The 17,530-nt window shown below is 41.9% G+C and overlaps 1 protein-coding gene across 1 annotated transcript in view; it reads left to right on the forward strand.

The window, feature by feature from the left end:
- CDK14 (cyclin dependent kinase 14) overlaps positions 1-17,530 on the forward strand; it is a 506,952-nt gene that overhangs the window by 166,071 nt on the left and 323,351 nt on the right. The window contains exon 4 of the mRNA XM_019530589.1: positions 1,747-1,841. Coding sequence (XP_019386134.1) covers positions 1,747-1,841 — 95 coding nt within the window. The remainder of the gene's footprint in view (positions 1-1,746; positions 1,842-17,530) is intronic.

Raw genomic sequence — 17,530 nt, forward strand, 5'->3', positions numbered from 1 at the left:
CAAGGATGAGTCCTTTAGAAGCAAGGGGTTTCCTGTATTGAGAGAGCCTCTCTGGCTCTGTGGCTGGGGGGACTGTGTAAACTTGGGGTGTATTTTACAGTTTTCTAAAACTTTCCTATAACTGTTCTCATTATATGTGGCACTTTGAGAAACTTGTTTATATCTCTTCTGAGGGTAGTTGAGTGTATCAAATGCATTTAATTTTTTTGTGGTTGAAAGATTATTTTTAACGAACCTTTTTAAGTGGATTCAGGTTTCATTTATATTTTTGATTCTTGGTTTTTTGTTTTTACTATTCCTTTTCCTCAATGGAAAATTAAGATAAAGCTTTAAAAAAAGTTTTTTTCCCCTTTTACATTTTTCCCCTCTTTTTGAATTGGAAAACAGGCAAAAGAATGAGATAGCAAGGAATTTGGTAAAACAAAATCTGAAAATAAAAAACAGCCATAAAATGATATTTATAATGAAATTAATTTCGTAAAGCCAGTGCACTAAAACAATTGTTTGTAAACTTTAGTGTCAACTCATGGACCTCTTTGCTAGGCACTGTATAAATAGAGAATTAACAAAGATTGCATTATATATGTTGATATTTTTCTGAATAGCCTGTTTAAGTGATAAACTATGTGTTTTAAGATGATGGGAAATTTCTGCATAATTTACTTTTTCTTTTTAATTTTGCCAGTTTTAGATTGAATCATTTCAAGTAAATTTTTGAAGGCATGCTATGAATTTTAGCTCTGTTTGTTAGCTTTATTTTGGCTTGCATAAAAGCTTGTGCCCAGATTTTCAGCTGTCACTAGAGGAAATAAAGCTAAGTCTACTAATACAGCTGGACATCAGAAGATACTGCTTTACAGTTAGGGCTGTCAGGCTTGGGAATGGACTTCCAAGGGAGGTGGTGCTCTCTCCTACCTTGGGGGTCCTCAAGAGGAGTCTGGACAGATATTTGGCTGGGGTGTTATGACCCTGGCACTCATTCTTGCCTGGAGCAGGGGGTCAAACCTGATGATCTGTTTAGGTCCCTTCTGACCCTAAGCACTATGATACTATGAAACTGTTCATGGTAACTGAGAATCTGTACCATAAGTTTTCATCGAGTAATATTTAGCATTGTTCATTTGCCCAGACAGCAGATCTAAAGGATATTAAGAGACCATGCTGTATACATGTGCCTTGCAGGTAATAATTATAGATGTAAACTAAACTTTAGTATAATTTGAGAAGTGAAAATATTTCTTGGAGGGACCATTCCTTTAAGAGAGTTAGCACCTTCTGAAAGGCGCTCAGTTCCCTAGTGCTGTTTATTATAGTTTTTACACTTTCATGTCAGTAACCCTGAGTGATCTCTTGGCCTATTTTATGGGACAGCTTAAAATATTTACTTACATCTGTTAAAACAGATAGGTTGGCTTAGTTGGAAATGATCTGTTACTGCATGTAAAGCTTGTACATCAAAAGCGAAACAAAAAACACCTTTTGACTAAGAGTAAAGTCCTTTTGATGGTTCCATTGATGCAAGACTGTGGTTGAAAGAGGCAACTGCCGTCTGGAGTGTTGAATGATATTTATTTGAGTAGCCTATTAAACATTCTACATTAGCTCTGCTCAGTGTCACTAGCAAGCAGCATTAAAAAAATCAAACATAATCCCATCAGTTTCAGTAATGACATTTGATCTTTCACAGTTTAAAGTGGATAATGTTGGTGTTCATTCTGAAAGTTCCATCCTTTTATTTTTGTTTAGCCTACAAGTCCCAAGTTTGGAAAAGCAGACTCTTATGAAAAACTGGAAAAACTAGGGGAAGGATCATATGCCACAGTATACAAAGGGAAAAGCAAGTAAGTTGGGTGTTTTTCATTTTATTTGGAGGGAAAAGGTTGATAATTATTGCATGTGCTTGGACCAGGATCCTGCAGTTGGATGCAGAATTCATGAATGCGGGCTGAAGTACCATAGACTTCATTGTATCTTGATGCTAGAGTATGGGACAGAGATCCCAGTGCAGCATTTAGATCATGGGTAATATTCTGTGCTAGACAGCATTAATACGAAGTGAATTAGAATTTCATTCTGCTAATTTTCTATATGTGTGAATAGGTGGGGTGGGATTTTGCAGATATGTGGTAACCTACCAAATTTATAGTTTGGAAAATTTTTCGTGTTCCAGGTCAAATTAGCCAGATCAGTTCCGAATCCTTTTGATTGAGCAAAACTCAGTTGTTCAAACACCATATGTGGTGCTGCAGCCAGCAAGCATCCTCTAGCCTAGATTTTTCAGCTGGGGACCTCAGGTACTTCCAAATCCATCAAGTAGGCATCCTATGTGTAGGCCAAGGCTGGAGACTTGGGGTTCAGGTGCCTCTGAGTCTCGCTTGCCCTCAGCCAATAGCTGCAGGAGTAAGATAGGGAGGATTCACTCCGCTTCCATGAAGTAGGTGTGTAGCCAAGATCCTCCCACTGGACACTGGCCAGTGGGAAGCTAATTACAAGACTTTCATAGTGTGTCCTGTCTGGAGTGCATTGGACAGAGGTGCACTCTCCATTACGCAATGCTAATAAAATCAATTTTGGCTTGGGTACCAGCTGCACCAAACCAGTGCAGTGACTACACTTTAGCCCACAAGAGGCCTACCATAAGGATAAATTAGTACAGCTCATCTGAATAAGATATACCATTAAGCACAGTCCCCCTCAGCACCAACTCTTTTTCCAAGTCATGGTGAGCCACTACACTGTATACCTTTTTACTTCCTTTTTATTTCCACAGCTGAGCCATGCCTATATTTTCCATTTCCAATCATTTCTGTTTTTTCACCAGCCTTAAATGTCTGGCAAACATCATGAAACAGGGCCCCAAACAGTTTACAAAGAATCCCTCTGTCTCCCCCTCTCTCTCTGGTGCATATGATTAGTGTGGCCCCACACTTCATGAGGTAAAGACAGACCAGGCTGCTCTGTGCCTCATCTTCATATACATTTTTGGAGGATCCCAGGACTCTTGACAAGTAGATCTAACTCTAGTCATGGGGGGAGGAGGGTGGGGCTAATTAGCATATTGGTTCTTTGTGGGAGGGGTATCTGGTGTACACGCACATAATGAGCAATGCTGAGCTGTGGGGTCACTGTGGCTTGAAATGTTGACTCTGGTGGGCCTCAACTCCAATCAACAGAATTGGAAATCATGAAACTTTGGCTCTGGACTAATATCATTCATAGTTTGTACTACGTGTAAGTAGGTGCAAATGTGCTGCTTGAAACTGTGGTAAGACTTGCAGCAGTTAAAAAAAAAAATGACATGCATCAATTCTGGATGAACTAAGTATATGGGTACTATATGCAAATTGCTAGCCATAATTAATTTCATTGTCATTTGTTTAAAAATTGCTCACTTCCACATGCTCAGGGAGAGCAGGGTTTGACCATAAGCCGAGGAGGAAGGAACTGCAGAGGGAAAAAGTTGTGAGGAAGCAGAGAGCAAAGGGGCAGCCTGACCCTCCAGATTAATTTTTCCTGGTCTACTGGGAGAGGTGGGTGTTGGGGACAAATTCAAGGCAAACTTTCAGTAATTAGATTCTATAACTGGAAAATTATAACTTAATTTGTAAATTTTCCATATATAGGACCTAATTATTAGAGGGTTGTCTTCTATTCAAGTAAATATGGTACTGAGTACATTAAATAAACTTCCTTTTGAAGTATAGATATTATGAGAAAACTGTATAAATATTCGGCCTTATGGTTTAGCACCAAAATCCCATGATAAAATCAGTCAACTACTGTGCATTTGTAATTAGCTCATATATACGGATTTCCAATAAATCTAAAATCAAGAAATATACTTGCAAGACATACTGTGTCAGAATCAATAGAAGTGACATGAAATTCAGTTAAAAAAACCCAAACCCTTACTCTTTCAGTAATGAGCCATGAATGTATTATATAAACTCATATTGGTTAGAAATATTCCATTTGTTTTAATAGAATTAACCTACAGATCTATTAGAAATACTTCATTGATTTTAATGGAAGTGAATAATGAATTAAACTTTTTTTTCTAGATCTCTCACTTCTCCTTTTTAGTAAATTCCAGAATCAGCACATGGATTTTAACAGAATTTTTTAAGTGTATTACAAAAAACCCCTTCCAATAACCATGATTTATGCTGTAAAGTCAAGCATTTGAAAGTAGGGAAATCTAAGGAGATTTAGATTGCCCTTAATGTTTTATTACTAATGCCCTGTGCACCCAACCTGTGCATCAGAGGCTGTAGGCTTCCTGTGGGTGAGATTGTGTGCTTAAAAGTTAAGTTATTAATGAAATGTGCAAGGCACTTTGCAGCTTGAATGTTTCTCCATCCAACCTGAATAATGTCCCTTTAACTGCATTTTAAACAGTTAAGTTTTTAAGTATTATTTAAAAGAGGAATATTTGTAGTGGTGTTTAGTTCCAGTTGTTTTCTGTCCCATCTAATTATGCATCATCAGCAGGGTTTGGATCTTGTACCTTTAGAACTACCACATAGGCTTTCTGCTTCTTCCGAAACATCTGTACTATCTAATAGGAAGAAAAGGCTGTGTCCCAGGATAGATCATAGGTTGTTGGGTCCACAGGTGCCCTTCAAAAAGGCAGCCAGGGAGGGAGTACAAAAATCTGTCCCAGTATGGTTGCATTTTTGTCCCTCGAGGGATCTCTTCACTCATGTGATTTCCCCAAGGAAGGGTCACTAGGTAACAAGGTTTATGCTGGCTTTGCTGTTGTCAGCTTTCTGCTGGAGAGGGTGGGTGCCGTTGCTTTGATGCAGCATGTCCCTTAACTCTTTTGTTAAGTACAGACAGTCAAAAAGCCCAAGGCTGAATTAATTCGATCTTCGCAGGGTAGTCTAAACTGTGTAGATTGAACCAACATTCACTTTTGATTCTGGAAATGCAGCCTGCATTGGCCCAGGCCAGAAGCTTGGGGGGTGCTAAAGCACACCTGCCTACTTGGCTGGAGCAGACAGGTTGAGCCAAGGCTAGCCTGCCCACCCTGGGGGGTGGGGGTGGGGGTTGCTGGGAAGGTGCAAAGCATCCTGGGATGCTAGGCACCTGTGAGTTAACTTGCAGCTGGAAGGGATCTGAGACTTAACTAAATCAGTTAAGTCTGATACTACATCCATCCAGGTTTATCTTTAACTGGTTTTGGACATTTTGAAAATGGTTTATGTGCATTGAACTTCTATTCCATTACAGATTTGAACTGGTTTCTGATCACTTATACTGGTTTATGTGTAATTTGTGTCCCTAGCTTTTATGTTGAGTAGAGCTGATGGAAAAAAATGGGATTGTTTTTGTTTTTGTTGATTATTTTGCAAATAGCTTTCATATTTTTTGGTTGAAATAACTAAGAGTGTCAAATTGTTAACTAGTTCTAATGCTCACTTATTATTTTGCCAAAATATTTCTAGCAGGTATCTTTAAAAATAGCTGTAGGTAGCAAAAGAATATTGGGTCACACTGAGGCAGTTTGAATAATAGTGGGTGCATCTACACAAGATGTTTGCTACAAAGGTGACTAATTTACCTCCCCAGTAAAGTGTTAGCATCTGCATGTACGGTACTATTAGGCTGGAGTAAATTAGTCAACTCTGCCATAGGATAGTACTGCCCAACAGAGCAGTAATTATGGTGGAGTTACTTTCTCTGCTGCAGCACACATGTAGATGCTGACCAGGGTTGTCTGGGTCATGAGCAGGGATTCTGGTTTTCTCTGATTAAAAAAATCCTGAATTTTCAGTTAAAAAAAAAAAAAAAAAATAACCCCAGATCCATATTTTTTCCGTGATTAAAATGAAACACCACTAATATATTTATTAGTGAGAAAACCAGGATCCCTGGTCATAAGGGTAGTGCCTGCTGGCTAACTCCTCACTGTAGCACCCAGATGCCTCAGCTAGCCCCTCTACAGCATGCTGAGCTGAGTTGGAGCAGCTCCAGGCTGGCAGGCTGACCCCCTGGGTCCACTGCCAGTCAGGGCTGCTCTGCACCAGCTTAGTGTGCTGCGGTCCCAGGTGCCCATGTAAATGCTGCAGCTGGGAGTAATAAACTCTAGCACAAATGTACCAGGGTTTATTGTGTCAAATTCATTTCACATGTATATGTGCCCAATATGTTACATCTCCTCCACTCCTCCAAAATTTCACCAGAAGTTGTTCCTACTGTTTATCAGCAGGAGAATATGGCAAACTATAGTCCAGGTTTAATGTTGCATTTCCTGAGATATTCTGAGCTCCAGCAAGATAATACAAATGGAGGCAATTTTCCTATAAGCTCCAGATGATTATCTAGTATTACTGTTGGTTGGAAAGTTTTGCTGCTAGTGGCATTCCTTGATAATAAAGAGCTTTCAAAGCTCTATGCTGACATGCATGTTTTTCAAAGATCCTATGAACGTACTCAGATAAACACAACATTTTGATTTATAAAAATGGCTTGTAGTTGTTTCAAAGGCAAACTGTAAAATTTCTCCAAAATTAGCGCAAGCATGCTCTCCTCTTCAGCAGTATTTGTGCAAATTTGTCATTTAACTTGTTTATCAAGTTTTATATTAAACTATTGGTATTGGTATGTATTGGTATTTATTGGTATTGGTATTTATTTGGTATTGGTATTGGTGTTTATATTAAACTTTTGGTATTGTGTCAGCTATAGATGGTTAGTGTTTCAGGACAAGGGACAGTTTCCTTTTTCTAACCTCTGTCATCCAAGTATTTATTGATGGAAGTATAATACATCTCTCATTTCAATACTCTTAATGATCATGGTTCCTAGTATGAACTCCTTTGTATTTTAAGCACCACATTGATATGCTTATATTGTGGTATGGGGTTTTATTCCTTGTTTGTCTGCTTTTTTTGTGTATTGCTGCTCATGATGCTCAGTGACACCAGCTCCAGTAACTTTTTGCTTTATTGAACAATAAATCTTGGTGATATATACATATACCTTTCAGTAGTTCTAGTCCCAGTTTTTTCTCTTGAAATCTGTGTAGAATCTTTTTTTTCCATCTGTTCCTTCTCTAAAAAAAGTTTTACATTTGAATTAGAAACTATGTTGCTCTTTTATCAGGGTATCACATTATAATTTTTAAAGCATTTATATAGAAGTTGGTGGGGAATATGATCCATATTTAAATTAGTAAAACTTGGTTAAATGAATCTGTTCATGTCTATTTGAGAGAGGCACTTTTTAAGCTTTAGTAACATGGGCTAGGGACAGAAGTTATACACAGACTGGTTTAAGTGATCAGAAACTGGTTTAAACTTGTAACAGAACATAAGTTCAGTGCACATAAACCAGTTTGCAAATGGCCAAAACTAGTTTAAGATAAACCTGGTTGAATGGAAACTTAACTGATTTGGGTCAAACTGGCTTATGGAACTTCTGTCCCAGATCCCTTCATGGTTTAAGTTCAATCAGAGTCCCCCCATATCCCAGCATCCTGTGCAGCCCTGGGCTGGGCTGGGGTGGGCTGCCCTGTCTGCGTGCTTCATAAAGCAGGTCTGGCCGCACTCCTCTTCCCTAGCCAGACTGAGAAGAAGGTGGAGACTGCAGGCACAGCAGCATGTGCTTGCTGCTGAAGCAGCGATCTTCCCCTGCGCCACCCTCCCCACCCCAGCATGGACCCCAGCCAGTATCTGGTTACAGTCACACCACCCCCATGCAAGGTAATGCTGACAGGTGTTTGTGTGTGTCTCCAATTTTACTGGAACAAAGATAGAATGGTGTCTGCTTAGGGCTTTTTGGAACTAGTCAGTAGGTCAGCCAGTAATGTCCCTCCATTCTTCCTTAAAAATGCTTTGCAAAAAGCTGTTTAAGAAGAGCTTGAACTAATGAGAGATGCTTTGTTTTCTTGATGGGCTGATAAGCTTTGTGTTCTGCTAAGCTCATGCTGGCTTGCTGTCAGTGTTCAAGAGGGGACAAAAAGAGGTGTGAGAAATGATCTGGTTTGCAGTGAATGCAGTGCCTGTCAGGTTGCTCTGGACATTATGAAGAAGCAGGGAGAGGGAGATTGAAAAGCTTGGTATCATCAACAGATGCATGCAATCTACATAAGCAGTTCTGCCCCCCTGCCCTTTGCCTCAGTGCTAGCCGAGGTCTGGCAACAGTCCCACTCCTTGATCAGTAAGTGGGGGCAGCTGCTTTCCCTTCCCCTTCCCTTTCCTCCTCTCTCTGCAAGCACACAGACTGCGCAGGCCAGGGTGGGAGTTTAAACCCCTCCCTAATCATAGCATCTTTCTGGGACCTGGCCACACCCTCCCTCAGCTCAGCAATGTAGAAGAGAGGGAGGGCTTTCTCTAGCACCCCATGGCTTCTAGTCTGAGCCACTGCAGGCATGTGCCGGCATTTCCTGAATCAAAGTGAGTGTCTACTCACTTGCAAATTGGTTCTATCTCTGCAGGTTAGACTGACCTGCAGAGATTGAATCAATTCAGGCTTAGGCTTTTTGAATGTCTGTCCCTAGCTCTGAAGACCAGAGGGGCAAATCAAGTTTAGGAGAATGAAAAAAGGAATAGGTAAGGTAGCTTTCATCCATGCTTTAAAACAAATTTGGTTGAGGCATCAAGGACTGAAACTTAGTTTTTTGCATGAAGTAATTAAATGAATGCTACCTTTCTTTAATGATATTGCATTATTAGCTCCAATGCTACCTAGTGTATGCAAACTTATGCAAGAGACTTGACAGAACAAGTCAGGAAATGTTCTTACTGCAGAGTACTTAATTATATCAGGCCTGAGGCTGCAAAGAATAACATGTGTGTTTAGTGTTATACACCTGAGCAGCCCAGTTGGGGCTGTCCACACATACAGCCTTTTTTCAGGTGCAAGAACTACGAAGTGCTCTATAAGAATGGATGTATTAAGAAAGGGTAGAAGTATGAAAAAGAGAGGAAAGATTCAAAAATGATCCTCAGCTTATGGGCACGTGCTGCTGGAGAATGGTATCATTAGCATTAGAAGACTATAGCTATAGCTGTGCTTACTTTACCCTTCTTTCTCAGCCTCCGTCTACCAGGAGTCGTTGGCTAATCTCTATTCCCATTGTGTCACTTGCCAACTACAGCTTTACAAAATGTTACTTTTTTTTTGCTTTTTTGTTTGCCTTTAAGAGAACATTTTCCAGCATTGAACTGTTTTAATGTTTTACCTTGTTCAGGTTCCAGTTTTGTGTTAAAGTGCTCATGTTGAAGTTTATTTCCTCTGTTTCCATGCTACCTAGTCCAGTTCAGGAGTGATATTGTCACTCAGTAGGTTGGAAGATGCTCAGCTGATTCTTAAGTGAGCTATTTTGTAGATACAATTCAAAGCAAGTAATGTGCCAGGCTTTAGCCATATGGCTACCTCTAACTTTAATGAGAGTTCAGTGCCTAAAATTTGGTTAAATGCTTTGAAAACGTATGTCCAAGGAAAGCATACAAGCTGCTCTTCTCTCAGCTTCCTTGAATAGACAGCCATGGAATAGCAGGTGCTGTAGTTTTTTCTTAGGCTAAATGTTGATTTTAACCTAGAGATGCATATGGTGTTTGAGGAGGGGCAGAACATTTGTTTCTCAAACGGTGACACTTTTAAGGTCATTTGGGATTACTGGTCCTCACTCGTGTCCAGCTCTTACTAATGGCTCTATGTACCACACCTTGGGCAACTGCTTTCACCAGTGGGTTGAACTTAGTAAGGAGGGAATTGTTCTTGTCATTAAGAGCTGTTCTCTGATCATCACAATTGGAGCTGTGGCAGAAGAGGATATTTCCCGATGGCAAAGCTGGTGGATTAGGATCACAGTAACCATGACAACTGCCTTGTGGATTGCCTCAGGAGAGGTGAAGGCTAAGAGAGTAAACCCTGACAGAAAATCTGAAGTGGAGCCCTTAAGACAGTTAGGTGATTATTTAGTATTCTTTCTGGCAGCTCCTACAACTTTCCTGGTCCCATGTCATATTGGGTCCACTTTTTTACTGGATAAGTCAGCAAGGTAAAAACGGTGATTCTGATGCTTGGGCCACTCCTGATCACTTAAGAAATGTCCACGCTTTTGCACTCTGGAGTGGTTATTCCAGTTTCACTAATACGTTGAAACAAATGGGAGTCAGCAGTTACCAGTTATAAGCCATGGATTGATTAGTGTAGATCCAGGCACTAGGGGTTATTTCTGATGGTGGGAGAGGTCATTGCACCTCATTGGAAAACTACTGCCTGCCTCAAACTGAGCAATCCCCAGACAATAAGATGTTTTCCTGCAACAGTCTGCTACTTCAATGAGTACTTGGAACTTAGAGATTCACCTTGAAAGCAGACTGCTATCATGCACCAACAGCTACTACAAAAAATGCACGGCCTCCCTTCTTTAGGTCCTTTTGCTTGACCATGAATATTTCAAGTCATCGTTCCCCTCAGTGTTTTTGTAAAAATGAAATGAAACATATGAAGTGTGCTATTCAAGTGTGGAAATATGTAAAATATATTAAATGCATTATGGAAAAGGAACTTTAAAATCCCCTTTTTGGTTCTGCAGGTGTTACTTTATTAACTTACAAAATATGCATCTTTTGGGAGCTTAAGTTTTACATTAGAAATGGGTTTTTTTGAGCTTTCATGTGACTGTGGCACCATTTATAGTTCTGGTTTAATAGAAGCCCATCATAAAACTCCTGAGTCTGCATTTGAGTTTAAAATCTACTTTAACAGAAATTTGAAGTAAAAGAATTTTGACACATTTTAGGGACTAGACATTATGGGACAAATTCCCTACTTAAAGGGATAACATTTGATCAGATAACAGTGGGATTTAGGAGGTAATGCCCATTGTTTAGATGTTGGCTAAAGCAGTTTTGTCTTTTTCCAAGGACTTCAAAGACTTAATTGTCATGTTTTGCATTTCCAGAGAGAAACTGTCTGTTACCTAATTTTTAACTCTGATTTTTAGTTTTTAATTCATTACCTTCACTGAGTGAAGAATACTTTACAGCACCCTGATGTCATCTGTTACGTTCAATACAGGCTGCTGGAGAGTTGAAAATGGGAAAATAAGGAATTAACATGATTTTAAAATGACCTTGACTGTAGAGTATTTCACATTTTCCAGATTCTGCCTAGTTGGTTGTAAAAAACCCAACCCCCCCCAACAAAACAAAATAAAACAAAACCAAATAGCCTTCCCCTCCCCTTTAAATTCCTATCCTGAACTTAAGCTGGTAATAGGAATTAAGAAAAGCAAAGCCTATCTCACAGTTTGCAAATCTATACAGCACAAAGTTGACGATTTCTTAACTGAAATTCATAATAGCATGTACAGTAAACCAGCATGTAGGTAAACTTCTGCCTGTACTTGTCTTGTGTTAAGAAGGAGACAAGTGGACTAGCCCACTATTGGACTTGTTGACATAGATATTTACATGAAAGGGCAGTCATTTTCTAAAGAAGAGAAACCAATGTTGCTTTTCCACAACTGGCCTTACACTAATAGGTTAGTGTGTTTCCTTGAGTATGTCTGTTGTTGTTCACACTCAGAGCAGGACACCTCTACTGTGTATTTCCTTCCTTTTCTCTACCAGAAAGTATCTGTTGGCTTATAACAGAAAGCCCTAACTGGAAGTGTGCATACCCCAGATGTTAGTTGAAATCTAGAATGACTTGAAATGAATATTTTTAAAAACAGCCTTTGATGTAGAGCTAAGATTTCTGCAGATGCTTCCTAGAAAAATGATGCAAGTGTCTCACTGTTTCTCTGAGCAATGCTGTGAACACATTTGTCAATTTTGCTTCTTCTTATCACTTGGCCTAAACTTACTGAAGGCAGCAAAGGTGTTGTATTTTAACTAAAGAAAGCTAAGGATCAGTATGCTTTAATTCAGGGGCAGGCAATTTATTTAGGCTGGAAGGCCACTTAACAAGTTTTGGTGACCCTGCCCCTTGACAGGTGCCCCTCCCCCTCCCCACCATTTTGGGACCAGAAGTCCCACTTCCACAGGAACACAGTGTGGGGGGCGCATGCAGTTTCTGGGTTCTCCTCCAGTATACAGGAGTAAGGCTTCATTTTTAGCTATTATGCAACTACCTCTATATACATGATCCAAATGCACATAAATCAGAACAAAAATATTTTTTGAAATAAAATTAAAATACGTTATGTAGATGTTTGGTTTTTAGTATATAATTTGTTTTTTTTCTGGTTCCAAGATGGCAAACCCTCTTCCCAAAATGAGCACTTACAAGGGCAAGGGGAGTGACTTCTGGTGGCAAAGGTCAATGGTTAGGGGTGGGACTTTCCATCCCAAAATGGTGACCAGGGCACAGGGCACCTGTCAAGGGGTGGGGCATCTGTCAAAGGGTGCGAGCCTTTGACAGCTCTTCAAAACCTGTTGAGCAGCCTTTGAGCCAAAATAATTGCCACCCCTGACCTAGACTGTACCTGTGGCCAAACACACACCATGTTGCATCTTGTTGATGACTGCTCACTGACTAAGTTCAGGAACTGCACATGGCCACTGAGGACACTATCACATGGCTTGGCAATTACTCACATGCTGACTGAATATTGGTGGTACTTGCTTGAGCCAGAACACTGCCATTTGTTCTTCTATCCTTCCAATTCATACAGTAGATTTTCTGATTACATTGCTGATGGTAACATTCCAAATCTGTCAAATGTTTTTGATATGTCATTCAAGTTTCACGTGCAACAGACTAGGGATGATGACAGCCTCGTAGACAAGAAGTTTGGTTTGGGTTCTGATGTCGTGATTATCAAAGACATGATTTTGGAGGTGTTCAAAGGTATCACTGGCAGATGCTATTGTCTATATCTACTTTTTGGGAAAGGTGGCTACTGAGATGAGGAAATGTTTAACATTCTCCAAGGATTACCCTCTAATTGTAATTTGTGGAGCAGCAGCTGATTGGTTTGGGATGGGTTGATAAAGTATCTTGGTTTTTGTGAAGTTGGCAGTGAGTCCAAGCATTTCATATGCTTCACAGAAGCAGTCAAGTCTGATCTGGCATTCTTCAGTTGAATCAGCACACACAGCACAATCATAGTTATACTGAAGATTAGTAACGCAAATGTTGATTTTCTTGGCTTTGTACTGTAACTGGTTGCTGGTAAAAGAGATTCCTGCCCATGCAGTCCTGGATGCTGACTCGAGATGGAAGTCTATCAGCAATGAGTTGCAAAATATATGTGATATAGATGGAAAAGTGTGGTGCAATGGCATGTTCTTGCTTGTTCTAAAAGTGAAGGGGTTCATTTCTGAGCCATTGCTTAGGACTGTTGCTGCGATGTTAGGAAGGAATCTGCTAATGGTAAAAAATTTTGGCAAGCAGCCAGCAGGAGGCAGCCTGGAGACAGCCAACACTGCAGATGGAGCACATGCCCAGCTGAGCAGTCTGGGCCTCAGGTGAGACCCAGGCGGACTGAGTAGGGTCAAAGAGATGGCCCAGGCAGAGGACATGCATCTGGATGAGGTTGGCTGTGAGGCTGAGGGAAGCCAGGCTCAGTACAGGATGTTGCAGGGCTGGGTTGTGCACCAGGGGCTCCCCCAGCAGCTGTGGGAACCACAGGTGCTGGGCCTGGGGCTGCAGGCAGAAGGTGGCCTGCCAGGTTTATACCATGCCACGGTAGAAGGCTGGAAGCACCGGCCCAGGAGCACGAGGTCCAGCAGGAAGAGCTCCCAGTCGAAGCAGAGAGCACCCACCCTCTGCAGGAACCATGGCATCAGTTGTTGCCAGGGCATGTGTTCCTTGCTGTAGAGGAGTTACTGAAGGACTTGCAAGTGGAAGGCAGCCACCTTGCTCACCAGGTTGACCAGGCTCTGGCCCCCCTTGGTGACAGGTAGGTAAAGGATGGCTTGTGGGAGCCAGTGGCACCCATCCCAGAAGAAACCCACCAGAAGGCACTGGAGTCTCTCGAGTAGGTCCAGTGGTGGGTTGAGTATGGTTCACCAGTGCCACAGGGTCGCTGCCACCGGGTTGTTGGTGATGAGGACCTGTCCATGATAGGAGAGGCTGGGTAGGTGCCAGTGTCACCATTGCAGGTGGGCCTCCACCCCCTCCTCAGGGTCATTCCAGTTGTGTGCTGTGAAGGTCGGCAGCCCCAGGAACATGCCCAGGACCTTGAGGTCCTCGCGGTGCCAGGTGAGGCCCCCCCCAACAAATCTGGGGGGGTGTGCTGGTCCACATGCCAAGCAGCAGGGTATCCCTCTTGGCCCAACTGATATGGGCTGAGGAGACACGCTCATGGGCTTTCTGGCAGTCTGTTGGGGCCCACATGTCTTCCTGGGTGTTGAGGAAGATGGTCACATAATCCGCATATGCCAACAGCCAAAACAGAGAGCCAGTGGACAGGCCTGTGGCCATTGGCAGGGCCATGCCTCAGCGGTTTGATGGCCAGGGCATAGAGCATGCCTGACAGGGGACAGCCCTGATGGATGCCCCTACGCATGGGGAATGGGGTGCAGAGCACACTGTTCACCTTGAGCAGGCTGGAGATGTCTTGGTACAAGACCTGGAGGACCCTGGTGAAGAGGGGCCTGAAGCCAAAGGCTTCCATGGTGTGGAAGAGGTAGGCTTGGCCCACCTGGTTGAAAGCAGTCTCCTGGTCCAGAGAGATGAGGCTGATGTCCAGGCTGAAGAGTTCTCTGGCTGTGAGTCGGTCGCACAGAAAGAACAGGTTGTCTTGGATGGTCCTGTCCGGCATGCAGTACGTCCTTAGGCCCAGTGATGGTGCAGAGGCAGGTCACCAATGCCTTGGCCAGAATCGTGTAGTCCACACACATCAGGGAGACTGGTCGCCAGTTCTTAATGCAGCTAAGGTCTCCCTGGGCAGCAGCGTGAGCACCACGCAGTGACAGCTGATTGGTAGGCCTTTATTGGCAAAGCTCTCCCCAAAAAGGCTCAGGAGGCAGGGGCCGAGGAGAGACCAGAAGGTCTTGTAGAACTTGGTGGGTAACCCATCGAGGCCTGGGGCTTTGCTGGAGGCGAGGCCAGCCGTGGCAGCTGCCAGCTCCTGCAGAGACGGTTTTTGCTCCAGCTTGCAGGCCCTCATGGAGTTCCCACATGGCTTCAGGGCAGGACGGCTCAGCTGCAAATAGGTTACAACAGATGGTGATGGCATGATCGTGCACTTTGTCTGGGTCCGTGATTACCAAGCTCTCAGGGTCTTGAGGTGATCTAAGCTTTTGTTCCCTGCCTGCCACTGCTCCAGGTCGAAGAAGCGCGTTGGGGCATCAGTTTCTGCCAGCTCATGACAGCAGGTGCGGATCCTCACTTCGTGGGCAGCACTCTTCGACAAGTCAAGTAGGCACTTCCTGTGGAACTGGAGGCTCTCGTGCAGTGCTGTATTGCTGCTTACGGCCAGCAGGGTGACCTTGAGCTCTGCCACATCTTTGTCCAGCTCTTGGATATGGCAGCACAGTTCATTCATGGCCAGCTGGATATACTGCTGGTAAAAAGCCCAGATCTGCACATTGCCCATGTCCCACCATAAGTTCCAGGAAGAATTGCTTCGTTTTGCAGCTTCCCAGCCCTGCCAAAAGTGGGTGAAGCAATCACGGAAGGAGGAATCTTGGAGCAGGCTGACATTGAAGCACCAATAAGGCACCTGTGCGCAGACTCTGCTGGGCAGGTTTGGTTCAAAGCAGGCCAGGCCATGATCTGACAAATGAATAAATCTGATTTCTTGGGGATCTACTCCATAATTTTTCTAGGGACTGAGGTGAGACTGACTGGTCTGTAGTTCCCTGGATCCTCTCTCTTCCCTTTCTTAAAGATGGGCCCTATATTTGCCCTTTTCCCGTTGTCTGGGACCTCGGCTGATCATCACGAGTTTTCAAAGATAATGGCCAATGGCTCTGCAATCGCATCAGGCAACTCAGCGCCCTCGGCTGCATTGCGTCTGGCCCCATGAACTTGTACAGATCCAGCTTTTCTAAATAGTCCGTAACCTGTTCTTTCACCACTGAGGACTGCTCCCCATACTGTGCTGCCGAGTGCAGTAGTCTGGGAGCTGACCTTGCCTGGGAAGAGTGAGATAACAAAGGGATTGAGTACTTCAGCCTTTTCCTCATTATCTGTCCTAGGTTGCCTCCCCCACTCAGTAAGGGACCCACACTTTTCCTGACCTTCGTCTAGCAAAGTGAAGTGAAGTGTTTGGGTTACAATTTTTTAATTGTGCTATAATGGGCATTCTAAATCTTATTGCGACTCTTGGAAGCTATAGATCTTTTTCATAATCAGGTTATCATAAATAGCTACATTTAAAAAAGTCCTTAATGTATTGTTTATTTCAAAAAATCTGAAATCGATTAAAAGAATAACTATGTCTAGATTTTTAAAGAGCTGCAGATAAAAGTGTGTTAACAGTTGACCAGAGATTTTTTTAGTATCACACGGTGCTCTTGAACACTTGTGCACTTGAAAAAAGCCAAATAGTAAATATGTAAGCACCCCATTTCTGGAACAGAAATATATAGTATATATAATGTTAATAATATAGTCCATGTTTTCACAGGTTTCTGCCAAGAAGTAATGGTGAAAAGATACATTTTGCTTATTGTAAAAACCAGTTTGTTTTCTGTCACTTGTCTTTGAAATCTGACCAATTTGCATCTACACCAGATTTTACCAAAGTAGAATGCTGACAGAGAAGGGGTTTATTAAAACTATCATCTATTTCCAGTGCGTTGAACATCAGCTTGTAAAGTTACCTATAGAATTTGTTTTTGATGTTAAGGCATTTTCATTATATAGGAATTCATATTTTTGATGCAAATGAATATCTCTATATTTACTAAGATTCAAATTGTTATACAAATGAGTTCCCTGAGATATGAAAGTAAAATCAGGAATGTTACAACAGTACAAATGCCATCTGCTGATTTTTCTTCCTTTACTGAAATGTTCCCAAACTCTCTGTTTGGTAGAGCTGTGAACTAAGCTTCAACATTAGCCAGCAATAACATTTTATATGAAATAAACAGACTGAGGCAGATTTTATAGATTCATAGAGTCGGAAGGGACCTCAGCGGGCCATCTAGTCCGACCCATTTTATGTGAATCAAACTCTTAAATTAAGAGTATTAAATTTAGGACATTCACTACATCTGAATGTAACTGAAAAAATTGTGAAAATATAGTACTGTTCCAGTCTTACTTTTTTGTTCTTGTATATGCATTATCTGCATTATCCCCAGCAAAACCCATTAGCCCTCAGTTTCATTAGCATTATATGTTGTTGATGATGCATTAGAGCATTAAATTATTTGTAATCGCCTACATTTTCCAATAAATAGTAAGATTTTCTCAAGGTAATTTATTTGTGTGGTGTTCCATTTGGTACTTTGGAAAATGCAGTATAGTGCATGTTAGTTTATTAAGGTTGAAATAGTCTGAAGCTCATTTGTAATTTTAAAATACACATAATTTGTTATGTGCCACATAAAATTTATATGAACCCTTATTTCTTTATTGTCTACCATGCAAGGCATACCAAAACAGTTTA

Source organism: Crocodylus porosus, unplaced genomic scaffold, assembly GCF_001723895.1.
Source record: "Crocodylus porosus isolate Cpor-Errol unplaced genomic scaffold, CroPor_comp1, whole genome shotgun sequence".
Classification (NCBI taxonomy): domain Eukaryota; kingdom Metazoa; phylum Chordata; order Crocodylia; family Crocodylidae; genus Crocodylus; species Crocodylus porosus.